This window comes from Hylobates moloch, unplaced genomic scaffold (genome assembly GCF_009828535.3).
Source record: "Hylobates moloch isolate HMO894 unplaced genomic scaffold, HMol_V3 SCAFFOLD_21, whole genome shotgun sequence".
Lineage (NCBI taxonomy): Eukaryota > Metazoa > Chordata > Mammalia > Primates > Hylobatidae > Hylobates > Hylobates moloch.
The window spans coordinates 27370655-27398182 of NW_026652296.1; the positions used below are offsets into that span (position 1 = coordinate 27370655).

At 50.4% G+C, this 27528-nt stretch overlaps 1 protein-coding gene across 1 annotated transcript; it reads right to left on the reverse strand.

Annotated features, from left to right (window-relative positions):
* Positions 1 to 597: 597 nt before the first annotated feature.
* BPIFB1 (BPI fold containing family B member 1) lies at positions 598 to 26939 on the reverse strand. Its single transcript, XM_032142369.2, has 16 exons — positions 26899 to 26939; positions 23913 to 24068; positions 21194 to 21335; positions 20079 to 20186; positions 18965 to 19114; positions 18083 to 18164; positions 12627 to 12690; positions 10414 to 10499; positions 8978 to 9157; positions 7978 to 8031; positions 7318 to 7476; positions 6373 to 6440; positions 5519 to 5564; positions 4337 to 4400; positions 3392 to 3468; positions 598 to 761 (listed from the first exon to the last, which is right to left on the reverse strand). Exons 2-16 carry the CDS (start codon positions 24025 to 24027, stop codon positions 702 to 704), a joined length of 1455 nt encoding a protein of 484 aa, XP_031998260.1. The 5' UTR covers positions 24028 to 24068; positions 26899 to 26939; the 3' UTR covers positions 598 to 701.
* Between the last annotated feature and the right edge of the window lie 589 nt (positions 26940 to 27528).

The following is a 27528-nucleotide window of genomic DNA, read 5'->3' on the forward strand; positions in this document are numbered from 1 at the left end:
TGGCGCTTTGGTGATAAGGCTGAACACTCCAGAGGCCAGGCGACAGCAGTAATGACTTCACCCATAGATGACATTATCTGAGTACCTACCATGTACCTGGAACTGTTCTCTCATTTACTCCTCACCAAAGCCCTCCAAGGCAGAGACACTGACTATCCCCATTTTACGGAGAAGGAAACTGAGGCCCACAGAGGGGAAACTACATCCCAGAGTCAAAGAAGCATTAAGAGGCCAGGCCACAGCTCCAAGCCTAGTTCATCTGCCCCCAGATCCACATTGTTCAGAGAGTCCTCTGTCCACCACACTGCCAAGATAAACAAAATATATGTCCCCCACCCTAAAAGCCATCCCACCAAAGACGGTCTAGGCTGAAATGAAGGCAGGTGGGAAGAGCTGGCTTTCTGATTCCTGAAGCACAGGGAGGTGGTCAAGACTGTGGACATCATCCACATGTGGCCTGATGTGGTCCAGACATCACCCAGATTGGCTCAGATGTGCCTGAACGTGACCCAGGTGTGGCTCAGCCATCCAGTCCCCAAGCCTGCCAGGGGCAAAATGGCTCCTGTGCCGGGACAAAGAGACTCCAGACTGCAGGCATCACAGGCAAGTGTTTATTGATTGCAGAGAGGGATGGTCTATAGAGCTCACACCCACACTCCCAGCTGGGACCCAGCCTTCCCTGATGGCTGCCATCCAAGTCTTCACTGGGAGACAGGAGAGGTGGGTTTCCTCAAGGTGGCTGGAGTAAGCACAAGGGCATCCTGGAATTGGGGGGAAAAGTCAGAAAACAGGTTTCTTTAACCTTTTGCCTTGTGGTTTATGCTGGTTTTGTCCTCCATAAGGTGACTGCTGGCATTGGGGGACCATGACCCTGAACCCACAAATACAGAATTCTTGGAAGGGTCAGGGGTGGAGGGTCTGTGTGTGAACATTAATGCCACACCGGGTCCTAATGTCATCTCCATTTTGCAGATGGGGACACTGAGACTTGAAGATGGCAAAAGCCCCTTTCCAAAGTCAGTAGGTGGCAGAAGTGGGATTTGCACTCAGCACCCGCCTTGATCACTCTCTGCTTTGGGCCCCTCCTCTGCATGAGCTAATGACAGTAAGGTGTCCATCTCAGTTAGCAGGCATTTACTAAACACCTACTGTGTGCAGCCACTGATCACAACGGAGAACAAAGCAGACAGAAACCCCTGCCTTCTTAGAGTTTTGGCTCCACTCCAGAGGGGGAGAGATGCCCCAGAGCCTGGCACACACTGACTGTGGGCTGTTCTTCTTAAGGGTAGTATTTGGGAGCGAGGGTGAACTGCCATAGATCCTCTCCCCAGCAGATGCCACGGAGAGTCATTTGCTCACCAAGCATTTATTGAACACCTACTGTGTGCCAGGCCATGCTGAGCACCGGGGACAGAGGCATGGACAAGATGGACATGATCCTGGCCTTGAGCTGAGACCATCTGGCCAAGTGGTGAGTGTGTGTGTGTATGTGTATGTGCATGTGTAGTGTGTTTATGTGTGTATATGCATATGTGTGCGTCTCTGTGTATGTGTGTGTATGTATGTGTGTATGTGTGTGGTGTGTGTGTATATGTGTATGTGTGTGTAGTGTGTATGTGTGTGGTGTATTATGTGTGTGTATGTGTGTGTGTGTAGTGTGTATGTGTATATGTGTGGTGTGTATGTGTGTAGTGTATGTGTGTGTGTATGTGTATAGGTGTATAAGGGTGTGTGTGTAAGTGTATGTGTGTGTGTATGTATGTGTATAGGTGTATAAAGGTGTGCGTATGTGTATGTGTGTGTGTATGTGTATAGGTGTATAAAGGTGTGCGTGTGTGTATGTGTGTGTATGTGCGCGTGCATCTCAGGCCTATGAGGTACCTGCCCTGGATGCTGCCTCAGATCCTGGGCCTCCTTCCTCATCTTTCCTGGAACACCAACAATCCCTGCCTCAGGGCCTTTGCACTTGACATTTGATATGGTTTGGATCTGTCTCCCTGCCCAAATCTCATGTAGAACTGTGGCACCCGATGTTGGAGGTGGGGCCTAAGCTGATTGGATCATGGGGCTGGTTTCTTGTGAATGGTTTAGTGCCATCCCCTTGGTGCTGTTCTCGTGATGGTGAGTGTGTTCTCGTGAGATCTGGTTGTTTAAAAGTGTGTAGTGCCTCCCACCCCTTGCTCCTGCTTGGGCCATGTGATGTGCAAGCTTCCCCTTCGCCTTCTGCCATGATTGGAAGCTTCCTGAGGCCTCCCCAGAAGCCGAGCAGATGCCAGCATCATGTTTCCTATACAGCCTGCAGAACTGTGAGCCAATTAAACCTTTTCTCTATGAATTACCCAGTCTCAGGTATTTATTTTCTCCTTCCTTCCTTCCTGCCTGCCTGCCTGCCTTCCTTCCTTCCTTCCTTCCTTTCTCTCTCTCTCTCTCTCTCTCTCTCTCTCTTTCTTTCTTTCTTTCTTTCTTTCTTTCTTTCTTTCTTTCTTTCTTGATGGAGTTTTGCTCTTATTGCCCAGGCTGCAGTGCAATGGCATCATCTCGCCTCACTGCAACCTCCACCTCCTGGGTTCAAGCAATTCTCCTGCCTCAGCCTCCCGAGTACCTGGGATTACAGGTGCCCGCCATCATGCCCAGCTAATTTTTGTAATTTTAGTAGAGACTGGGTTTTGCCATGTTGGCCAGGCTGGTCTCAAACTCTTGACCTCAGGTGATCTGCCCACCTTGGCCTCCCAAAGTGCTGGGATTATAGGCACAAGCCACTGAGCCCAGTCTCAGGTATTTCTTTGTAGTAGTACGAGAATGGCCTAAGACCCTGTCCCTCTGACAGGACACTTCTTCCAGCTACCCACAGGGCTCACCCCTCACCTCCTCAGGCATTGGCTCAAATGTTACCTCCTCAGAGAGGCCCTCCCTGACCACCCCGTCTGAAACAGCACCCCCTTCCCTGACATCACTCTCTCCTCCTGAACCTGCTTTTTCTTCTCAGCCTTCCTCCACTCAGCCTGATGTTATATCTTTAGGGCTTGTGTATCTGCCTCTTCTGCTAGAAGGTAGGCTTGAAAAAGATGGGAGTGTTAAATTTGTTCATTTCAGTGGCCTCAAGCACTCAGAGGCATGCCTTGCATATAGAAGACACTTGAAAAATATTTACTGAATTACTGAATGAATAAATTAATGACAAGGCGGTGGAAAAAGTGTACTGATCCCAGGCTAGGAGGGTCCCATCCTCAGCACAGCCAACCTTCTCACTTACAGATGAGGAGGTGAGGCCCTGAGAGGGGAAGGGACTTGCCCAGGGTCACCTGTAGGCTGGGGTTGGAGTGCAGGCCCCACCTCCCAGCCAGGGCTGTGCCCTCCCTGGGGCAGGATGTTTAGGGCCACACCCACTCACCTTGGTCAGTGAGGACTCAGCTGCCTCGAATCCCAAGGCCTTCACCATTGACACTGGGACCCCAGATCTTAATTTGCCTGAAATAACAAACATGGTCAGAAACTGATGGGCCTGGGGTGAGACTGGGCAGCCAGAGGCAGGCTCAGGGTTCCTGAAGGGGAGCCCCGGCCTGGCAGGCCTGATCAGACAGCCCTCTCTGCCTCTGCTCGCCTGTTCTCTGGCCCCAGCATCGACCCAGCCTCATCTACCCTCCCTTTGCCTCTGGCACTGGCTTCTGGCCCCACACAAAATGCGGTCCTCACATTCTCTTATGCTCTTGCTCAAGAACCATCAGGGGCTCCCATTATCCCCAGTGGAGGTTTCTGTACTTTGAGATTTTCCAGTCTAATAAAATAAAGAAATTAAAAAGGTGGAATTGTATAGGTTACAAACTCTTCCCACCCCTCATTCAACCTGGGGCTGAATTAGAGTGTTGGGCACTGACTGTGCCAGGCACCTCCTGATTTGTGCCTCTGAAGAAGGTACTTGTACGTCCCCATTTTACAGATGGAGAAACTGAGGCTCAGAAGGATCGTGCAGCTTGACCAAGGCCAGGCACTAGCAAGAGGGGGAACAGGGTCTGCTGAGGTGCATCCAGTTGTCTCTTACACCTCTCTCATTGCTCTCATTGTCTGCTTACACCTCTGTCTCCTTCCAGCCCTGCAAGGCTGGCCCACTGCTTGGTTCATCTTTACAAGCCCAGCCTCTGGCACTAGCAAAGGAATTGGGCTGAGAAGGTTCTTGGGAGGAGGCAGATTTTGAAGTAGACTCTGAGGGATGGCTGGGACGTAGGCTCTGAGGGATGGCTGGGAGATGAATGAAAGGGGCCCCATTCATGGAGATGAGGGAGGGGAAGCAAAGCCAAGCCCTGCGGAGAGAGGGGGGATAGATGGCAGAGGTACCCACCATTCTCGTTTGGCAGCAGGACGGAGAGGATGATCTCAGTGATGATGTTTTTCAGAACATCAGGCTGTGAGAGAGAGAAGGGGCACTGTCACCGTGGCTGAGCATCTGAAGTTCCTCCCTACCCCACCGTCGTTCCACGTGGGCGTGGCTCCTCCCCATGGGCGAGGGTGGCTGGTGGGGATGTAGGAATTCCAGGTCCCCTGCTGATCAGAGCTGTGGGGGCTCCCAGGGACCAGATGGGCTGGGTTGGGGCACGAACTCAGCCGTCCCTGGGGCCTGGTAGATGGGGGGATTGGGGGGCATTGGAGGATGCCCCATCCTCAGGGGCCCCACCACTCTGTTGCCTCCGAATTTGTCCTGAGGGAATTTTGCCCTGCATTGCCTGAACTTCTGACTTCTGGAGGGAAGCCAGAAGTCCTGATTTGCATGTGGAACTCTCCCTGTTTTAAAATATTAGTCGCCGGGTGTAGTGGCTCACATCTGTAATCCCAGCACTTTGGGAGGCCGAGGCGGGCAGATCATGAGGTCAGGAGATCGAGACCATCCTGGCTAACACGGTGAAACCCTGTCTCTACTAAAAATACAAAAAATTAGCCAGGCGTGGTGGCGGGCGCCTGTAGTCCCAGCTACTCGGGAGGCTGAGGCAGGAGAATTGCTTGAACTCGGGAGGTGGAGGTTGCAGTGAGCCGAGACTGCACCACTGCACTCCAGCCTGGGCGACAGAGTGATACTCCATCTCAAAAAAAAAAAAAAAAGTCAAAAATAGTGAAAAACAAATCACAAAAACCAGAGAAAACACGCCAGACTGAGGTATTGGGGTTCGGCCTGAACCCCAGCAGGAAGGGGCTGTTTAGGGGACTGAGGCGCGTCTACGTGCGCAGAATGAGATTGTGAGTCAAGGGCACTTGTGTTCTAATTCAGGATCAAAACTTCACTGAAACAAAGTGTGTGTCTGTGAGTACATTTGTGTGTGCGTGTGTGTGTTCTCAGCTGTGTCTGACACACAGTGGGTTCTCTGTAAACACTGAAGCCGGGAAGTTGGACTTTGGTGGAGACCGGCCAGCCGACCATGGTGCTTCTGTGGGGACCTTGTTTGAAGCAAATCCTGGGCAATGTCTCTTTTGAGAGGGGACCATTCCAGGCCATCCCCTGTGCCCTCAGGCACTACCTGTTAACACTTACTTGGAACCAGCCAATCCCGGAGTTCATCAGCTGGATCCGATCAGAGCTGCAATGGAAGATGCCTGTGAGAGCAGCCCCTGGAGTCCCACTCACTCGCCATCCACTCATTCAACAGTGATTTATTGAGCACCTATTATGTGCCAGGCACAGTTCAGGCTCTAGTGAACCACATAAAGTCCTTGCATTCTAATGACAGGGGTGGAGTGGGGCGCATAGAGGGGACACAGAAAACAAATAGCAGTCCAATGACCAGAAAAATCAACCTCAGGAGTCAGGGCTGTGGTGGACAAGGAGGCCCAAGCCCCTTCAAAGGGCGCCCCAATTCCTGTCTCGACAGTTTGTTGCTATGTAGGATTGTGGGCACAGGGCAACCAGATAGTCTGATTTGATATGTTCACAACTCATTTATATTAAAACAGCCCAGCCCTGTGTGGACTGATCAAAACAGCCCTGGGCCTGACTTGTCCCCAGAGGCTCCAGCTGGCAGCCCCTGCACTCACTCTGGGGCCACATGAAAGTGGTGGGGAGGGAGAACAGGTGGGCTGCAGGGGGCAGCTGGAGCCCTGCACTTCTGTGCCAGGTGACTGTCCCTGCCACGGCCTGGGAGGTGCCCAGAGTGGGCTGCCCGCGGCCAGGGTTTGCCTGTGCTGTGGCTGCTGCAAAGCCTGCTTCATTTTCCTCCCCATTCCCTCACATGCAGTCCTTGTCAGCAGGAGCATCCGGGAAGGACCTCTCTGCCCGCCCCGGAGCCGCCTTCACCTGACAGCCACACAGTCGGTGTTTAAAGAAACCCATGGTCACCGGGCGGGACTCATTTCCATCAGCAGAATCTTCACGATGATTTGTGTGTTTACCTGATGTTATTCAAGTTGAGTATAAGTTGGTCACCTTTGGTGTAAAACTGAGCTTCCGAGCTGGCTTCCTGCAACAAGAGAAGCCCAGGCCCCATTGCTCTTAAGAGGATCCGAGTGTGGAGTTAGGGGTTATGCAGGGAGGCTCTGGGGTCTGAATCTCAGTTCCTGACTCTGTGACCTTGGCAGAGGGTTTGACCTCTCTGGGCCTCACTTTCCTCATCTGTTAAATGAGATAGTACTTGTATCCACTCCCCATTTAACAGATGACAATCTAGGCTTGCTGTGGGGAATGATGATGATGACGATGACGAAAGCAGCCACTATTCATAGAGCCCTCACTCCCTTACCCTAGTGTGTAGGTGGCCCAGCTCAGGAAGTTTTCATATTCCATTTTTCTGGACACACTGATTGGCTCAAGAATGGGCAACTGACTCAGGCTCATTCAGTGCAAGTCAGCCCTGAGATGTCTGCTGGAACTATTGGAAAGATAGGTTCTTCCTGCTATGATTGCCAAGCTGATAGGATATGAGCCTAATGCAGCCTGGGGCACTTCCATGAGGGAATAGCTTGCCTGAGGATGAAGGCAGCACAGAGGAAAACAAGGCTGCTAGGTGGGAGAGAGGAGAATGAAGAGGATATTGTTTGAGCACCTGGGTCCAGCTATTCCCGAAGCCAATAGCATCTAGACTTTTTAGTTATAGGAGCTAATACAATTCCTTTTGTGCATATGAGTTGAGTTTCTGTCCAGAGATTCCTGACTAATAAAGTCACAGGGTTAGAATTGGACCCACAAAGCTCCTGGCTCTTGGTTCAGAGCTCCCTGTCCCCTGTCCCTGCTAAGTGATGAGAGTGGTGGAAACGTTTAACAAAGCAAGAGGGCGAACAGGAAAAGTAGACAGAAGGGTCCCCCTGGTTGCTGCCAATATCGCAGACAACTGAACTCACGATGCCCAGGGTGAACAAAGGGCGGAGGGCTTCACTGGAGGGAAATACTTCCAGCACGATCAGTTGGGCCACCTTGGCACGGCCTTGGTCTATAAAAAACTTGGGAGTGTCCTGAGTTAGGATCTTCACGATCTGGGTAGACCTCAGCTTATCTGCAGCCTGGAAGGAAATCAGACCCACATGTGGCCTCTCAAGTGCCCGCCACGGCCCACAGGCCCTGTGTGGCCTGGCCCCTGCCTGCCTTCCTGGGCTCCCTGCTCCCGCTCGTGCTCCAGCCACCCTGTCCTTCTTGCAGATCCTTGAATGTTGTGTTGTTCTCCCTACCTGGCAGCCTTTGGTCTCCTGTTCCCTCTGTCTGGAATACCCTTCCCTTCAGGGAGGCCTCCCTGACGTCCCAGACTATATCAGGGGCCCAGAGTGTTCTCATGGCCCCTAGAACCTGTCCTGTGTTACTGCACCTGTAATGGAAATACTATCCATGTGATGATTTGCTTCAGGTCAAACTGGCCTGCTAGACTGAAATCTCTGTGCGGACAGGGATGCTGTTTGAGTGTCCCAGTGCTGGAATGAAACGCTAGTCCCACCAGATTCTCCTCCCCAGAGGCCTGTGTCCAGACCACAGCAAACACCCCTCAAGCTGCGGATGGCAAACGGACCAACCTTTTCATTGATCAGCCCGATGCTTGACTTCAGCCGATGGGCAATCTCAGGAAGCTGAGGGTGAGAGGAACCAGAGAAGGTCAATTGGAGGGCACAGAGAGGCACATCTCCTGCACCCCACTGCTGGGAGGAAGGTTTCCCAGGATCCCAGAAAAGCTGAGTGGGCCCAGTGACCCAAGCCATGTGTCTGTCATTGGTGGAAAAACAGCCCCTAGGTCAGCTTCTATGGGGCATGGGGTCCTGCTGGCCTGGACTTTTACTGTGGGCTGGTGATGGTTGTGGGTCTGGGGGCAGCTTCCTGACCTCAGAGGACATAGAGAGGTGATTTCATTCTTACTGCAATCATGAATGTGCTAGTTGGTGGCCACTCCCTATTTTCTCACTATCCCGGTCCCCCGAGAGCTTGGTTATTGGTTGTCTGTCAGCTGCCCTGAAGTCCTGCCATCCTCCCATAACGTTGGACCAATGCTTTCCCCCTCTGGACCTCAATTTCCCCATCAGTCACCCGGGAGGAGGTGGCACAACATAGTTGACTGGTGGTGGTTATTGGCTGTGCCCTGTTAATAAGGATTCCAAGGTCGTGTCAGCATCCAGACTCAGTAGGAAGGAGAGCCCTGATCGATTAGTGATGTCTGCCATGAGTGTCATAGTGGTGAGCAGTGGCACAGTCGCCATCCCTGGACTACTCACTATCTGAGATGTATTTATCACCCCTGGACTACTGCATATCTAAGATGCCTTTTGATTTCACAAGACTGTTATTTGGTACAGGAAACATTTGCATAAGATTCCAGAGGGCAGAACCATGACTGGGGCTGGATGTTACAGGGAGGATTTTAGGTTTAGAGCTATGTCAGAGGCAGGGTCTATTAGGGGAGGGAGTGAGATCTCCATTAAACTGAGCCTGATGGAGGATTCCTGCTTAGGGGCACCCTGTGTTCAGGAAATTCCTATGATGCAGCCTGGGCGGCCTTATTCTCTGTCTTGTGCTGAGGTTTACCACAGAGTCCAACAGGACCATGAATTCTTCTGGAGGGAGCGTAGCAGCCACTGCAGCTTTCACCACGTCCTGACTCACGATGAGGCTGAACGGGATGTTGTCCAGGGTGGGCATTGTCAGCGAAGCTGCAGAGTTATTGAACCACTTGGTCACCTTTCCCTGTGAGTCCAACAACTTGGCCTGAGGAGACAGAGCAGGGAGTTGGCTAAGAATTTTAACTCTGCAGCTTATCCAATAACAATCTAGAAGGAAATGACACCATTCAGCCTGTTTCCTTTTTTTGCATTTGTTCCAGGAAGCTTAGCCTGGAACTCAGGTGCCTGGCAACATCTACTCCGTCTTTGCCCCTCGGATAATCTCTGACTTTTATTTTTTTATACCAGATATCTTAGTTTCTTTTTTTCCCCATGCTTCAACTTCTCAGATACCTCAAACCCTTTGGATGGAGGGAAAATTAAAAACTACAACAAAATGGAAGAAACTATTTGATGTTGCAGTTTTCCAAAGGATCCATAGAAACTAGTCCAGGGGCCGGGCGTGGTGGCTCATGCTTGTAATCTTAGCATTTTGGGAGGCCGAAGTGGGAGGATCATTTGAGTCCAAGAGTTCGAGACCAGCCTGGGCAACATGGTGGAACCCCATCTTTACAAAAAATACAAAAAATTAGCCAGGCATGGTGGCGAGTGCCTGCAGTCCCAGCTACTCAGGAGGTTGAGGTGAGAGGATTGCTTGAGCCCAGGAGGTCAATGCTTCAGTGAGCTGTGATGGCACCACTGCACTCCAGCTTGGGTGACAGAGTGAGACTCAGTCTCAAAAAAACGAAACAAAACAAACTTAGTCTGGGATTCATGCTACCAGGATGGTCTGGCCCTTCGGGGCGTCCAGCCACAGCATGACTGTGCAGCTCCACATTGGACAGGGAGCTGACAGTTACTGGGCACTTCCTGTCTGCCAGGCATGGTGTGATCTCATTTCATCCTCTCTTCAGTGGCCATTATTAATGACATTTTGCAGACAAGGAAACTGAGGCTCAGGGAGGTGAAGGAACTTGCCCAAAGTCACACAGCCAGGGAGTCATAGAGCTGGGAGAGAAACTTAGATCTGTGTTTATTGATCCTTGGCTTTTGTTTCAAGGTTGTCATAGGTTTGGTGATTGGCAGGGACTTCCCTGAGAGAAAGGCTGAGGGCCCAGTGTCCCCACTCGTGCCCCCCCATGTCACTCTGGGTGACAGAGTGAGACTCAGTCTCAAAAAAACAAAACAAAACAAACTTGCATGGGATGTATTCAGCCTGCAGTGATTTTTCTAGATCAGCCCGTGTGCCCTAATGGTGACCAGGATTTTCTCTCCTAATACAGGCCCATGCTATCTGACTCCTGGTGGTCAGAGAAGGGCAGCAATGTCCCCACTTCACCCTCAAGGTCCTGGGACACTCACCCCCAGGTAGAGCTGAATGGTGTCGCCCTTGATGGCAGGATACAGAAGGTCAAACTCCAGACGGTCAAGGCTGAGGGAAATGGGCACTGCTCAGGGACAAGAAGAAAGTTCTGTGAGGGTGGAGGGCAGTATTGGAGGGGGAAGTTGGGGGCTGCTTCCAGGTGGAGCTGTACTGTTGCATGGGAGGCAGGTAGGGAGGAGCAGGTAATAATGATGTTGATAATAACGATGCAAACAGTGATGACAGTGACATTTATCGAGCATCCACTAAGTGCCAGGCCTCTGCATGTCAGCTGGTTCATCTGCATGATAATCTTAGGAAGTAGGTCTTATTATTACCCCCTTTTACAGGTGGGGAAACCAAGGCTGAGGAAAGGGAAATGACCTGTTCAAAGCTGTACTATGAGAGCATGTGAACCCAGTCGGTTTTATGCCAAAGTCCCGGTTTGGAACGGAACTGAACTATTGTTTGTAACACTCCACCGCCCCTACCAGACTGAAAGCCGCGTCTCCCACGCAGGAGGTTCTGGGTCTGGACACCCTGTAAGCACCTGGATCTCAAGGAAGCTTAGGCTGGAAGCCAGAGGCCTGGTAACATCTACTCCGAAATCCAAACTGGCTCCTCTGCTCCCGCAAAGATCTCGTGTTCGCGTCAGAATTCCCCACTTTGGCCGCCAGGTGGCGGTGGCGTGTCACCTGCCCCGGTGCATGGCCGAGGATGGGGAGCGCTGGAGGGCCAGGGACCGGCCACCTACCGCTCCAGGGAGACCTCCAGGCCCATCCTCCGGGCAGCGGAGGAGCCAGCTGGACTTCGGTTTGAGCCCCAGTGACCTTGGCTGGTCTCTTCTTGCCTCTAAATTTGTTTCCTTGTCTTAAAATGAGGGTATAGTGCCCGCCAGGGCAGCACATGTACTAAAATCGGAAGGACATAGAGAAGATGAGCATGACTCCTGTAAAAATTATTTTAAAAAAAGAAAAAAGGAAAGAAACGGCGGTAGAATAGTAATTCCTGCTTCATGTATAGAACTGGCACCTAGTAATGGCTCAATCCGAATGACACCTGCTCGGAACTCGAGTCTTCCTCTGTCACCAACTGCCTCTGTGAACTTGGACAGTGACTTAATTGCTCGGAGCCTGTTTCATCACAATGAAGGGGGGTCATGACTGCTACCTCATGGACTTGTCTGAGGAGTCAGTGAGATGTGCTTACAGAACAGCCAGCGGGAGGGCGTGGCCCATGGCAGATGCCCTGTGGTGCTCAGTGCATGCTGCTCTCCCTTCTCCTCTCTGGTCGCCCTTGGAATCAGCCTCTTCTGATCCCAAACAGCAGTTGGTAGACTTTTCTTCTTCCCTGCCAATTTCCACTTTAGGGGCCTGAGCAAGGCAGAGTTCTAATGTGGGGGCAGGAGCCTGTGCCCTCCCATATCTGCTATGCTGGGGGAGGGAGAAATGACTTCCTTCCATCTTTGCCCTTCGAATCATCTCTGATTTTTATTTTTTAAACCAGATATCTCAGTTTTTAACCCATGCTTTAACTTCTCAGATACCTCAAACCCTTTGGATGGAGGGAAAATTTAAAACTGCAACGAGATGGATAGAACTATTTGATGCTGCAGTTTTCCAAAGTATCCGTAAAAACTAGTCCAGGGGCTGCGTGTGATGGCTCATGCTTGTAGTCTTAGCATCTTCTGTCTGTCCACCCATCCATTCATCCATCCATCCATCCACCCATCCATCCATCCATCCATCCATCCATCCATCCATCCATTTAGCATGCATTTGTAAGTGCTTCTCTGTGCAAAGAGGAACACCTGCTATGTACCCAGAACTTTCCTGTAGACTTTTATTCCTCACTAACAATCCTATGATGTAGGGATGGTTAAGCCCCATTTAATGGATGAGGAAACCAAGGGTGAGGAGGTAAAGTAGCTTTCCCAAAGTCATGGAGCAAGTCAGGGGCAGAGCTGGGATTTGAACTTGGGGCATCTGCTGACCTGACAACTGCACAAATAGTAAGAGCTCATGAAGTCCTAGTCGTGGCGAATTTCTGTCTGCGCATCTTGGGCAGGGATCAACTGGTGCTTGTCTCACCTGCTTCTGGGCCTGAGCTGCAGCTCAGGCCTGACTTGGGGAGGCCTTCCCTTGGTGGAGTCAGGGTCTGGAGGCCAGCTCCATAGTAAAGGAAAAAGTGGAAGAGAGAGCAGAGCACCTACCCTTCACCAGCTGCAGGAGGTCTGCATACACGCCATTGAAGGAAGCCTCGATCACGGGACACAGCTGCAATAGCATAAGCAAGGGGCTCCATCAGGGAAGGGCCAGAATGCAGCCCCACAGGAACCTGTGCCCAGCCCACCTGGCCTGAGTCCTGCTGCTGTGCCCATGGCCAGCCAGTTTCCATCCATGGATTGAGGATTCATTCGTGTGTTCACCCCAGCCTGCAGGGCCACCTGGGACCTTTTGCAGTGGTTTGTTCCTTGCCCAGGGTGTGCTTGGCCTGCCAACAGCCCTCCCTCTCTCACTCCCTGTCTTGCTCACAGGTGTCTATGTTTTCCATGAGAGTGAAATGGAGGTGGGGCGCAATGGCGAATGCCCGTAATCCCAGCACTTTGGGAGGCCAAGGTGGGTGGATCGCTTGAGGCCAGGAGTTTGAGACCAGCCTGGCCAACATGGTGAAACCTCATCTCTACTAAAGATACAAAAAGCCAGGCATGATGGTGCACTCCTGTAATCCCAGCTACTTGGTTGGCTGAAGCACAAGAATTGCTTGAACCTGGGAGGTGGAGGTTGCAGTGGGCTGGAATCGTGCCACTGCACTCCAGCCTGGGTGACAGAGCAAGACTCTACTTTAAAAGAAAAAAAAAAGAGTTAAATGGAGAATTTGTTTATTCATACAGCAAGTTGCTGCTGAGTTCTTTCCACATGTCAGACTCTGGAACAGAGGCCAGCAAGGCAGACCCGACCAGACTCCTGGGCAATCTCTTTGTGCCCTTTGTGGCTTTCTAGCCCAACACATCCCTTTGCTCACCGGGCACTTGTCTTCCTAAAATTGCCAGCAGTCCTCAACAGGGGGCGATTTTGTCCCCAAGGAGATATTTGGAAATTTCTGGAGACATTTTTAGTTGTCACAACTTGGAAGGGATGAGGGTGTTACTGGCCTCGAGTGGGTAGAGGCCAGGGATGCAGCTAAACATCCTACTGTGCATAGGACAGCCCCCAGACAAAGAATTATCCAGCCCAAAATGTCAGTACCGCCAAGGTCGAGAAACTCTGACCTAACCTAACCTTGATCCGAGCTGTTCTGCTTTGGGAGAAGGTCAAACATTTGACTCACTTTTCAGGGCAGTGCTCCAAGATTATTGACATTTTTGTCTTGTTGACCACCCCTTAATACTCTTGAGGAATGACAATGCATTTGAGAAATGTTAACTCCTATGAATAACCATTCCCTGCTCCTGGCTGCATTGCCAATCTAGAGCCCAGAGAGGATGGAAGACTCTCGGCTCAGAGACTCCCGGCAGGCACTGCTAGGGGAGCCTGTTTCTCACTAGAAGGGTGTCCTGGGGAACCTCTGCATTTTATCCCACAATTCCCCATCCTTCATTTCTATCAGCAGGTCTCGACCCTGGCTACACAGTACAGTCCTCTGGGATACTAGGACCCACCCGACCAGTTACTTCTGAATCTGGGGTAGGGCCTAGACATTAGAATTTTTTAAAGGCTTCTGAGATTCTGATGGCTCTGATGTGCAACGAGGGTTGAGACCCATGGATTTACACTGAAAAAGATTTCAACATTTTCCCTCCCTCCCTCCTTCCCTTCCTTCCTTCCTTCCTTCCTTCCTTCCTTCCTTCCTTCCTTCCTTTCCTTCCTTCCTTCCTTCCTTCCTTCCTTCCTTCCTTCCTTCCTTCTTTCCTTCCTTCCTTCCTTCCTTCCCTCTTTCTCTTTTTCCCTCCTTCCTTCCCTTCCCCTTCCTTCCTTCTCTCTCTTTCTCTCTCTCTCTCCTTCCTTCCTTCCTTTTTTTCTTTTCTTTTTTTCTTTCTTTTTTCTTTCTCTGTCTTCTTTCGAGTCTCACTCTGTCACCCAGGCTGGAGTGCAGTGGTGCAATCTCGGCTCACTGCAACCTCCACCTCCCGGGTTCCAGCGATTCTCCTGCCTCATCCTCCCGAGTAACTGGGATTACAGGCACCCACCACCATGTCCGGCTACTTTTTGTATTTTTAGTAGAGATGGGGTTTCACCATGTTGGCCAGGGTGGTCTCGAGCTCCTGATCTCAGGGGATCCTCCTGCCTCGGCCTCCCAAAGTGCTGGGATTACAGCAGTGAGCCACCACGACCAGCCTAGCCAGATTTTTTTCATGCATCTTATGGAATACTCATGATTATATAAAGCAAGTCATTCCATCATCTCCATTTTATTTATTTATTTAATTTTTTTTTTTTGAGATAGAGTTTCTTTCTGTCACCCAGGCTGGAGTGCAGTGGTGTTATCTCAACTCACTGCAACCTCCGCCTCTTGGGTTCAAGTGATTCTTCTGCCTCAGCCTCCCAAGTAGTTAGGATTACAGGCACGCGCCACCATGCCCAGCTAAATTTTGTATTTTTAGTAGAGATGGGGTTTTGTCATGTTGGCTAGGCTGGTCTCGAACTCCTGACCTCAGTTGATCCACTGGCCTTGGCCTCCCAAAGTGCTGGGATTACAGATGTGGGCCACTGTGCCTGGCCTCAACATTTTCTAAATGAGCTCTTACCAGACGCTCATCTCTTAAACGTGCTGTGCTTTTTCCCTTCATGCGAAATAAAATATTTCTATGACCATCATATCAGATCAGTGAATGTAGTGGATTCGCTGATGATAAATGGGATACTGGCTTTCTCACATTGTTCTTTCTACTTAGCTTTTCACCATTAAAGACAGATACTATGCAAGGAGCATTGTATAATTCCAAGTTTTTGTCATCTTTTCTACTGGAAAATATATTTTTAACTATTAAAGTGTGATGCCAGATAAAATATGATTTTGCTGGAGGCTGGGAAGAAAATCTACAGCTGGGTCCTACTTTATGAAATTCTCACCTTGAAACAGATAAATAAAATTATTCAAAGAAACAAAATTTTCTTTCTTACGTAAGAAAATTCCAATTTTATGAAATTTTTGAGTTTTGGATTCCCTTTAAAAAACTCCCTGGATACGTACCTTTGCTAACAGGTCGGAGTCTCAACATTCTACCTATAAGAAGCCATTTTCTTGAACTTTGATATCACATAATTCATTATATTCATTGTTCATTATATTCATTATATCACACAATTCATTAATTCATTATATTCGTTCCCTCCCTTCTCATCTCTTATCTCTCTGTCTCTCCCCATTCTCTTCCAAAAAGGTACTGGAGAAAGGTAGCTTGAATTGGGCTGAATCAATATTGCTTCTGAAATTAACCTTTTAAGATCTTATTTGAGCTTTATTTCGTTTTTGATTATTCACTTATTTTTCCCTGGCCTCTTTAATATGTAGATATTTTGACTATTAAAATAATGGATCTTCCTTTGACTATACATGCTACTCTTAAGCTTTACTAGTGCAGAAGCAGAAGTTGAAAATCATAACTCCAGCTTAATAGAGAAACAAACGTAATTGTATATTGTACAGTTGATGTATATTTCACAAAATGGAGATTAAATGTTTTACTGTATTTTTCTTGAAGGTAAGGACATGGAAGCCAATTTGGAGAAGAATAAAAATCTCCATTGTTTTAAAGTACTCTTAATAAAATCACATTGTTTATCTAAAACATTGTGTTATTTAGTTAGTTTTTGAGACAGAGTCTTGCTGTGTTGCCCAGGCTGGAGTGCAGTGGCACAATTGTGACTCACTGCAGCCTCAACCTCCTAGGTTCAAGCGATCCTCCTGCCTCAGCCACCCAAGTAGTTGGGACCATAGGGACACACCATCATGCCCAGCTACTGTAATTTTTAATTTTTTTGTAGAGATGGGGTTTCTCTATGTTTTCCAGGCAAGTCTCAAGCTCCTGGGCTCAAGGGATCCCCCTGCCTCGACCTGCCAAAGTGCTGAGATTACAGGCATGAGCCACTGGCCCTGGCCTAAAATACTGTTTTAAATATTGCTACTGTCATTTTAAAGTACTCTTAATAAAATCACATTATTTTAAAAAGGAGTTCCTGGAATATTTTCGTAAATTATTAAATACAATGTGCCTATTTAATAATTACAAGTATTGTATAATGACATTGAAACATAGATCTGATTTAAACGCTGACACCAAGAGCAGCCTCTTAAAAATACTAGTGCATGTGGATGGAGGTGGGAAGGCAATCTGCAAAAGATCAAAGCGCTCTTGGATGAAAGTAAAAGGATTATGGATTTTTTTTCCCCAAATTTTTTCATTTATTACATCATATTTTCAAAGAAAAAAGTCACCAGGCACAGTGGCTCATGCCTATAATCCCAGCACTTTGGGAGGCTGAGGCAGGCCGATCATCTGAGGTCATGAGTTTGAGACCAGCCTGGTCAACATGGCAAAAACCTTGTCTCTACTAAAAATATAAAAATTAGCCATGCCTGATGGTGCTCATCTGTAATCCCAGCCACTTGGGAGGCTGAGGCATAAGAATTGCTTGAACCCAGGAGGCGGAGGTTGCAGTGAGCTGAGATTACGCCACTGCACTCCCGCCTGGGCGACAGAGCAAGACTCTGTCTCAAAACAAACAAACAAAAACAAAAATCAAAGAAAAAAGTCTTGTTACAAGAAATATTAGCTATTTGACAAGGTGTTTTGACCCTAGATCAGATGGCCCATTGTTACGAACACATTTTGGAATTTACAGTGGAAATCACTGATCAATGTGGATGAATTCAATTTACAAAGTTTTAGTATACCTGTGACAAATAGGGGCAACTAAAGTGAGAGTCACCTGTGTTTACTGACTCAGAAAAAAAATCCAACAGGACCTGGTGGGTGGTGCAGCCCTGAATACCATAGCCAGATTGATGTGTGACAGTGCCGTGCTAGAGCCAGCTTGTACTAGCTTTTGAGAATCAATTGTTAAATTTCCACAAATTTCTGAGCTGGGGGCTAAGCCCAGACATTTTTACAAATTAAATATATAAACTTACAATTAGATAAATTACATTAAAGCAAATTTAATAAAAACTTAAAACGCATTGCTTCCTAATTATTTTGCTGTATTTTTCTACTATCTATTACTCCTGAGGTCATGTTTATATATCTGTTTAGTGGAAATATACAATCATGTGCTATTGTACATCTTTTCCCAACTCTGTTCAGTGACATCACACTGGTCGCCTAAAATTGTCCCCGAAGGGAGTATTTCCACCAGCGAAATCCGCAAAAGCTACAAATCAGGGCTGCCTCCCCTTAACAACCCCTCCATTGTTAAAAATTTATTAGCACGTCACTGTTCAAGGGCTCCTGGCTGACTTTTAGCAGTCCCATGACCTTGACCTCAACTGTCTGCCTGGGTCAATGGCCCACCCCACTCCATGATTCTTTGCTATGCAGCCCCAGATAATTTTTTCAGCAAAGCCCACCCAAGGAGACTCCAGTCACTTAGCACCAGCTTGCAGTTCCACCCAAGCCCCACAGGGGGCGCAATGTCCACAGGCCAGAGAGGCCCTGATTCCACTCACCTGGTTTTTCACTAGATTGGGCAGGGCTGGCACTAGGAGGTTCATGACCTGATTAGCTAAGATGTTCACCATGAAGGAGAGCCTTTCAGGGAAGAGAGCACAAGAGACATTAGAAAGGGTCAGAGATGATCACCCCCTCCTCTATTTTACAGAGGGGGAAGCTGAGTCTAGGGGAGGAAGGAACCTGCCCAAGGTCCCAGGACGTGTTAGAGATGGGGCTGGGAGTAGCCCCTGAGCCAGATGTAGGCAGTGGCAAAGAGTTATCAGAAAGCAGCGGCTGGGTGTTGTCATTGGAACTTTATGCTGGGCATTGGGATGATGGGAGCTGGTATTTCTCCCTGTCCTCCTGCTAAGAAGGGAAGGGGGGGCGCCATGTTTTTTGGCACCACCATGCGCGTGCACTGTTCTGAATGCTTGATGGCTGTTGTCTGATCAGTTTTCTCACTACTGCCTGGAAGGTGTCATTACCTGCACTTTACAGGTGAGGAAAGTGAGACACAGGGTGGCCACTTGGCCACCATCACCTGGAGAGCAAATGAAGAGAATGTGTTGGCCTGACCCAAAGCCTATGTTTTTGCCCCTCGCTCCACCTATGCCTGCCCTGGTGTTTGGAGGAGCTTCTAGGCCTCCCCCTTCAAAGATTTGCCCCACCTCCCGGTGTCATGCCTGAAACCCACCATTGTTGCTTCCGACCTTGATGTCCTGAACTTCCCTTGGCATCACAGATTCCCTGGAAGGAGCTCCAGATCAGGAATCAGGAGGGGATAAGTCGCTTTCTTTCTCTAGGCCTCAGCGTTCTCCATTTGGAAAATGGGGGAAGTCCACCGCCTGGCATTCCTTCCAGGCAGGATGGGAGCCCGGCTGGTGGCCAGCGACACTCACTTATTTAGCAGTTGGATGCGCAGGTTCCCATGGCTGGTGGCACAGTCACTGAGGACCAGGCGGGTGGGGTCACTTGCACTGGTGTTCATGTGGACGATGGCTTGGGCCTCAGTCTCCATGTGGAACTCCACGATGGTCTTGACCAGGGGCCTAGTGGGTGGAGGCACCTGACCATGTGAGCACCAGGCAAGCTCGGGCTGGAGCAACCCTGCCGTCCATCTCTTTCTTCCAGACCTTACCTCCTTCCTCAGTCTCCTTTGCTAGTTTCTCCTCATCTCCACCCAACTTCACCCCAGCATGTCCCAGGCTCAGTTTTCAGAGTCCTCTTTGGTGGAAACTTCTTTCATCTGCTGACAGCTTCCAAACTTGCCCCCAGCCCCCTACTCCGATATCTCATGGACTTCTCAAGTTTAGCACATGCAACACTGGACTGGCTCTTCCCCAGACCTGCCCCTCTCACGGCCTTGCCTGTCTTGGTTACTGACCACCCCATCCTGCCAATGGTGCAGGCAGAACTCTTGGAGTCATCCTTGACTTCTCTCTCTTTCCCCCTGAATACACAAGCATATTCAGTTCCCCGGGATATCCTGGTGTCGCCTCCTACCTCCAAAACATATCCAGAACCCAATAAACTTCTCAGCACCTCCCTGCCCCAAACCCTGGTCTAAGCCATCATTATCTCCTCCTGAATTGTTGCAGTAGCTTTCCTGCAACATTTCCTGTCTCCACTCTTGCCCCCAGAAAGTCTTTTTCCCCACAGCAGCCAGGAGTCTTTAAAAGTGTTAAAGCACAGCATATGCCTCCTCTGCTCAGAATCCTCCCTGGCTCCCATCTTACTCAACAAAAGCCAAGTCCTTATCTTCTCCCAAGAGGCCTTGCATGATCTGGCCTCGGCTGCCTGCTGGCCTCATCTCCCACCATGCCCCCTCTCTCTTTCCCCTGTCTTTGCCATTCTTTGAGCAAGGCCAGTACACTGCTGCCGCAGGGCCTCTGCACTTGCTCTTCTCTCTGCTCAGAACTCTCTTTTCCAGACACCTGCATGGTGGGGGCGGGGGAGGGGGAACGAGCAGATGAGCCTATCAAGCCTACTGTACTTGTTGGAGGGGTCACTCACGTGTTGAATCCGGCCACCATGTCCAGGGGGATCTTGACTAGCAGCTCCTGGTCATTGGCCGAGGGCTTCACCTGCAGCTGGAGGATGTTAGCTGTGGTGACCTTCAGCCTGGATGGGGTTTCGAGAGATCAGAATCATGCCTCCCGCTCACTGTTCCCAAATCCACTCCCTGTCTATCTTTTCCATCTCCCTGGGGTGCCTAGGCAGAAGCGGGACCCTGGTCCTGCCCACTGACTCCTCTCCAGATGGTCTTGCCTCCATCCCTTCCCTCCACTCCTGCTCACAATGCTATCATGGTGCCTTCTCTTCTAGGTGGTGACTCCCAGCTCCTTGAGCTGACTGATAAGACCCTCTGTGACCTGACTCTGCTGATCCCTTACTCCTTGAGGTTTGAGCTCTAGCGATTCTGACAGACTGTCACTTCTTTATGCCTTTGCCCAGGCTGATTCTACTACCTGGATGCCATTTGCTTCTTGTCTCCTGGTGAGCATTGAGTCATCGGCTCCACTGTCACCTCCAGTGAGAAGCATCACCTCATCACTTCCCTGTGCCACCCCAGACAACCTTGCTCCGGGGTTGTGTTTTTGTTTGTTTGTTTGTTTTGTTTTTTTGAGACAGAGTCTCGCTCTTGTCGCCCGGGCCGGAGTGCAATGGCGCCATCTCAGCTCACTGCAACTTCCACTTCCTAGGTTCAAGCGATTCTCCTGCCTCAGCCTCCTGAGTAGCTAGGATTACAGGCTTCTGCCACCATGCCCAGCTAATTTTTATATTTTTAGTAGAGATGGGGTTTTGCCACGTTGGCCAGGCTGGTCTTGAACTCCTAACCTCAGGTGATCTGCCCACCTTGGCCTCCCAAAGTGCTGGGATTACGGGCTTGAGCCACTGTCCCCATCCTTGCTCTGGAGTTGTTGTATTAGGGTTCCTGCGTCACTGTCTTATGGTTCTTGTTAACTATTCTGGGAGCTTCTTGACGGAGGGGCTTTGTTTGTGTCAGATCACTCTTTGTGATCTGACACAAGTTGATGCTTGCAGACTGGTTGACTGAGCATGCACAGTGTGTCCCGGGCAAAGGTGTGGGAAGGGGCTAGCTCCTGGTGTGGTCCTGCTCCACTCACCAGATGATGTGCTTCAGGACGGTGTTCACCAGGCTGCCCAGCACAGGGATGCCTCTGGCTGGCTCTTCCCTCATGGCACTGAGCAGCGGCAGCTGCTGCAGGATGCTGGTGGCGTTGTGGTCCTTCAGCTCCTGTGTGAGCTCTGGAGGCGGACCCCAGGGATTAGGGCCCAGGAGGAGGGGCAAGAAGGGAGGCTTGGTGGGGGCTCCAGGCTGGGGAGGGGTATCACTCGAGGCTCCCTGAGGTAAGGCGAGGGTGTGGCCATCTCTACTGTGGTGGAGGTCAGGACCAGCCTGCCAGTCCCCACTGTGTAGATGTAGCCTTGAGGACAGTAGCCCAGATGGGTCATTTTCACTTCAGGAGTGAGGCTGGGACCATTCACAGCCCTGAGCATTGCCAGCCTCTGTGGGGAGTGTCGGCCACTGCACTCAGTACCTGGACCTGCACTCGTCCCCTGAGCCAGTTGCAAGCACTTCTAGGGCTAACAGGCAGGGAACCCTCAAAACTCTGTTTGGGGTTGTTTTGCTGCCAAAGCACACTTGTTAACAATTGTCTGGCATCCATATCCTATGGATGTGTTGTCCAAAAAGCCTCAGGTGCTGAGCAGAGGAAGGAGGAGCCAGGACAGAGACATAGGGGTCAGGAGCCCTGGGTTCTTGTCCCAGCTGGCTTTTTGTGAGCAGCCAGAGCCCATCTGGCTCATGTGCAGAGCAGGTCAGAAGTGCTGGAGAGCTGATGCCCTAGGGGCAGACTTCAGCCAGTGATTGGTGAGAGTTGGTGTATCAATACCCCAGCTCCCTCACCCCTCAGGCAGGATGGCTCAGATGTGTGTCCCTCATTGTGTATCAGAGCTCCTGTGTTATAGCCTCTCAGCTGCAAATCCACCCACTTTGCCTGCTCTGTGGTAATGGAACTGGACTCAGTGAATATTTATTTTTTGCCATTTGGCACAGTGTTAAGCCCTTTCAGTGGAGACTCTGGAGGGGCATGGGGGAGGGAGGGAATTCCCTTCATGGCTCTGGTATGCTCCTCTTGCCAGGTTCCTATGGTGTCACTGCCCAGTTGCTTTTGCTGAGTGAGTTCTGCAGGCATCCTGGCTAGCTTCTAGGCAGTTCCCCAGAGACAGCTTCCCTGTGAGTTAACAGCAGCCCCCTTCCTCCAGAGGCAGCTTCCCAGAGAATTTTATTGGCTCCCTGGCAGGTGGTTCTCCACCCACTAGCCTCAGATTGCCAACTGTGGACCAGCTCTGGCCTGGGACAAGCCAGCAAACTTCTCCACCACACAGTGGGCTTCAACCACACCCTCTACAATGAGGGCTGGGGAGGATTCTCTACCTCTGAGCTTGCTCTGTCCTTGGCTACCCCCTCTATCCCTAGGTTATCCTTTAGAGCTCTGTCTCTTTTCCCTCTTAGCCAATTCCTCATTCCTCCAATCCCCTGGTAATACTTCTTTACATTAAACTTACCTGTTGGGATTACTGTGTGGTTTCTCTCTCTTGAATGGCCCTAACAGGTGCAGTTGCTAGGCAGGACTGAGCTCCAGTCGCCACAGTGGTAACTGGCTTGGACATGCACCCCTCATGGGATGCCTTCCCTTCCCTGCCTTGCCTCCCCACACTCCTGTAGGTGTTTCTGGGATCACCTTCAAAACCAATCACTTGTACACAACTCCTTATAGGAGAGCCTAAAGCATGGTTGTTCATCTCTAAGCTCCTTCTGGCTGAAATTCCACATGCTTGAGCTTCACAGTGTGGATCCAGGCCATCTCTGCCTCCCTCCAACCTCTCAGAGCTCTCTGCTTCCCGTCCTTACTTGGGAATCCATCCTCTGGCTACAGAGCCTGTTGATTCCACAGGACCTGCCCCTGCCCTGTCCCTCTGGCCATGACCCAGGCCCCTAGTCCCCCTGAATGCAGAGGTCTGGTCCTCTAAGTGCTCAAGTGGCCTCCAGAGCTGACAGGTGAGTCCCCTCTAAGAGGATGAGACTTTAGAGCAGTCATTCTCCACTGAGATGATTTTGTCCGCTAAGAGACATTTGTCAATGCTGGAGACCTTTTTGGTTGTCACAGTTGGGTTAGGGATGCTGTTAAACATCCTAAAGTGCCCAGGATGCTCCCCTCCCCGCCCCCCCATAATAAATAGTTGTTTGGTCTAGAACATCAGAAGTGCTGAGGTTGAGAAGCATGGTCATAGCATTCATAAAGCTCTAGTCAATTCCAACGACCCAGTGAGGAAGGCCCTCTTATTTGTGTCCTGAGATGGAAGCTGAGGCTCAGGGACTGGCCCAGTGCCCCAGAGCTGGAAAGTGATACACTGTGCCTGGGCCCCAGGCTGCCACACTTGCAGTCAAGGGTCTCTGCTCTGGGGAGGAGGAGCACACTGAGTCTAACTAAGACGGGGTGCTCTGACAATGGGATTTCAGGTGAAGGCAATGGGAGAGGCAGCTGCATCACTGCATGCAGTGGCCACATGCCCCTTCTGCAGGCTGTGGAAACTCAGGGTTTTTGGAATTGTGGAATTTAAGAAGGGGTTCTTGGAATCATGGACTCTTGAGATCACAGACTCTCCAGACCTTTACAACCCCCCAACTCATGTTCACCCACATTCTGGGATCTCAGCCATGCACATCCTACGTGATGAGGAACTCTCTCTCTCCTTTGGGAAGCTGCTCCACCTACCCCCTTGTCTGATGGTAGCCAGGTCCAGAGGGGCAAAACTTACTTTCTTTGATGACTTTTGGGCCGAGGATGAGAACTGCAGTGGGACTGAGGGTGGCTTGGATCAAGGTGGCTGCCAGCAAACCGCAGAGAAGGGTGAAGGTCAACGGGCCGGCCATCTTCCCAGGTGTCAGAGAGAAGCAAGTGCAGGATGCCAGACCTGGGGTGAGCACAGAGGGCCCTGAGGCAGTGAGGCGAAGGGCAGGCCCATGATGCCCGGTGACCTGGGGCACGGTGTCCAGGAGAGGCTGTTTAGTGCAGTGTTTAACTGCCTGGGCTAGCTGTGTAGCCTTAGGCAATCAACGTAACCTCTTTGTGCCTCAGTTTTCTTATCAGACAAATGGGGATAATGACCCCAGCTTCCCAGAGTTGAGGGATTAAATGAGTTAATATCTGGAAAGCATTTAGCACAGTGTCTTTCACATGGTAAGCACTTGGAATGTATTAGCTATTTTCTTTTTTTTTTTTTTGAGCCAGAGTCTCACTATGTTGCCCAGGCTGGAGTGCAGTGGTGCCATCTCGGCTCACTGCAAGCTCCGCCTCCTGGGTTCACGCCATTCTCCTGCCTCAGCCTCCTGAGTAGTTGGGACTACAGACACCCACTACCGCACCAGGCTAATTTTTTTTTTTTTTTTTTTGTATTTTTAGTAGAGACGGGATTTCACCGTGTTAGCGAGGATGGTCTCGATCTCCTGATCTCGTGATCTGCCCACCTCGGCCTCCCAAAGTGCTGGGATTACAGGCGTGAGCCACTGTGCCCGGCCTGTATTAGCTATTTTCTTACAGAAAATCCAGCAACAATGCTCAGAACAAAGAACTTCTGCTTCCCGTGTCTCCCACCCCTCAGTCTTGACACTTAAAACCCTCTATGGTTCACCCTCTGCTGACCTCACCTCATGCTTTCTCTCCCCTTGTTCTAGCAAGTTCCAAGCAATTGAAAGGTCTCAGAACATACTCTGTTCTCTCCTGTGTCCGTGCCTTTGCTCTTGCTCTTCCTTGCTTCCTGGAATGCTTTTCTCCTCCCATATCTCCCTGATGAACTCCTATTCATCCTTTAAAACCCTGCCAAGATTTTTCACTTTCCCTATAAAGCTTCCCCTGTCCTGCAGACAGGGAACCTGGACCACACTTGGAGAAGTGTTGTCCTGGGGCCCAAGACATGAAGGTTGGAGGAAGGAAGGAAATGAGGAGCCAGGTAGGACTCAAAGTTGTGAAAAAGCTGTTTGCTTAATCTGCAATACTAAGGGGGCTGGGGAGGGACTGAATGGCTTCTTGGAGCCAGGAAAAGAAGGGCAGAGAGAGAGAGAGAGACAGAGAGAGACAGAGAGAGAGAGAGAGAGACAGAGAGAGACAGAGAGAGAGAGAGAGAGAGAGAAAGGGCCCTGTGGCTCATGCCAGGGAGAGGAGCTTGGGGGTATTCTGGCCCCTTGGCTGCTCTGTCCCCTCCCTCCACAGGGTTGTGGCATCATCACCCGTAATCCAGTCCTGAGCTCCCCAGCTCGCACCCTGGCTCTGCCTGCCAGCCCCCCATGGAAGCTCCTGCCCCTGTGGACTGTCCTGCTTGGAGGGAGGAGAGACGCTGCAGAGATCTGAGCCCCTCGCTTGGTTTAGCATGTGGGTTTCTTGTTGCCAAAGACAAATGTGGCATCCGGATGACATGTGTCTCCTGTGCCCTGGAGCAGTGTGAGCCCTTCTGAGATCCTTGCAATAATGATTCAGCCTCTGCCTCCCTGAACAAGCTGTGAGCTCTGGGAGGGAGGGCTGGGTCTGCCTGCTCCCTGCTGTGTCCCTGGCATCCTGTATAGTGTTTGGCTGAGAGCAGGTGCTTAATAAATGGCTGCTGAACAAATACATAGCCTCTGGAAGCCCCGAAAGAATTGGAAATCTGAGCCTGCTAAGCGGAAAAGGTTAGTGTTAGGAAGCCTGAGGGTGGAGGGGAAAATATTATTGGCTTGGCAGCCAGATGAACCCTAGTTGGAGGCCTGCCTCTACCACTTGCTCTGTGATCTTTGACAAGTGACTTACCCTTTCTGAGCCTCCATTTTCTCATCTATAAAATGGGGAATAATTATAGTACTTATTTCACAGGCTTTTTGGGAAGATTAAATGAGACAATCTATTTGTGGCCTAGCATGCCAAGCGTTCAGTAGATGGTAGCTTCCACGATGATTATGACAGGTATTATTAGTAATATTGGAGTCAGAAGAAGACACATTGCAGCCAAAGCCAGAAGACAGAGCTGAACCCCCGCATCCAGGCGCCCATGTGGCCCCACTCGGTATTTTTCTTGCAAATACCTTGACTCTGTCTATCCTGCATTATCTGTACACACTGCTCAGTCCTCTTTGGATCAGAGAAACCCAGGGATCCACGAGGATGGTAGCATCCCTGTTTCCCTCCTGTGGAAAAGACTCTCCTCCCCCAGATCCAGGCACCACACACGCCCGTGTCACATGGCACCTCCTCTCCCGGCTTTTGCTTCTGCTAGTTCCCCTTCGTGGAATATCTTTCTCTCCTCCTTTGCCCAATCGCCTTCTGCTCGGCTTTGCAACCAACACGTCACCTCTTCCAGGAACCCTTTTTTGACTGTCCTCCACTCCCACGTCCCTGAGTCTTCCTTGGGCACCACATTGTCCTACACTGGGAGTTCTTTGAGGGACAGAGTCTGCGTCTCATGCTTCTTTTGTCCCAGCACCACCGCAGCACAGCTGGGACAGAGCAACTGGTATGTGCAGAGTGGGTTTATGTCACTAGGGCGAGGTCAGGAAAACACTCAGCCAGCCCCATCCCTTCGTCATGCCCTTTGGTCCTCTGGGCGAGGGAGCTGGGCATCTCTCTACACCTGGCCCTGACCCTCAGCGGATCCTGACTCACCGAGGGCCCTTCCCTGAGGGCGAGCCTCCCCTGTGCTCCTGACCTGACCTCAATAGGTATCTGTGGCTCAGAACCTTCCTGGCAACCTTGGCTTTCAGCCCCTTCCCTACTTTTACCTGAGCACGCTGGAGTCTTCGGCCCGCTCCTCTCCTCTCCCGGGCAGTGGGTCTGGAAGTCCAACCTTATATCCTGCACACCCCAGCACAGGCTTTGTCTTTGGGCAGAGGCCTCAGACCAGGCCGAGGTCTCCAAGGTAAATATTTGTGGCTTCTGGTGAACCACAGCCCCGCCCGGAGGCAGCCTTGGGACTGCAGCTTCCTGAGGTTTGGAGAAAGGAAGGTCCAGGCTGAGAGAAGCACAGTGCATATAGCAGAATCAGCACTCTATAAATGTGAGTGGCCGTTGCCATTAATATTATTATTGCTTATAATAGGATGAGGCTTTGTAGAGAGATAACAATTGTTTAGTCTAGATAATCAATTTGGGAAAAGGAAGGAGTAGCCTTACCCACGCCTTATTCCTAAATGCATCAAGGATACACATCTCCATCAATTAATTCACCCAGGAGAATAGATTTGAATCCTGTTTTTGCCACTGCTTTGCTGTGTGCCCTTGGGCAAGGTACTTCACCTCTCTGGACCCCAATGACCTCATCTATAGCATGGGGATAATAGTAGCTTCTCCTCATAGGTTGTTAAGAGCATGAGCTGAAGTGCATGCCTATACAGTGCTTAGCATGGGCTTTC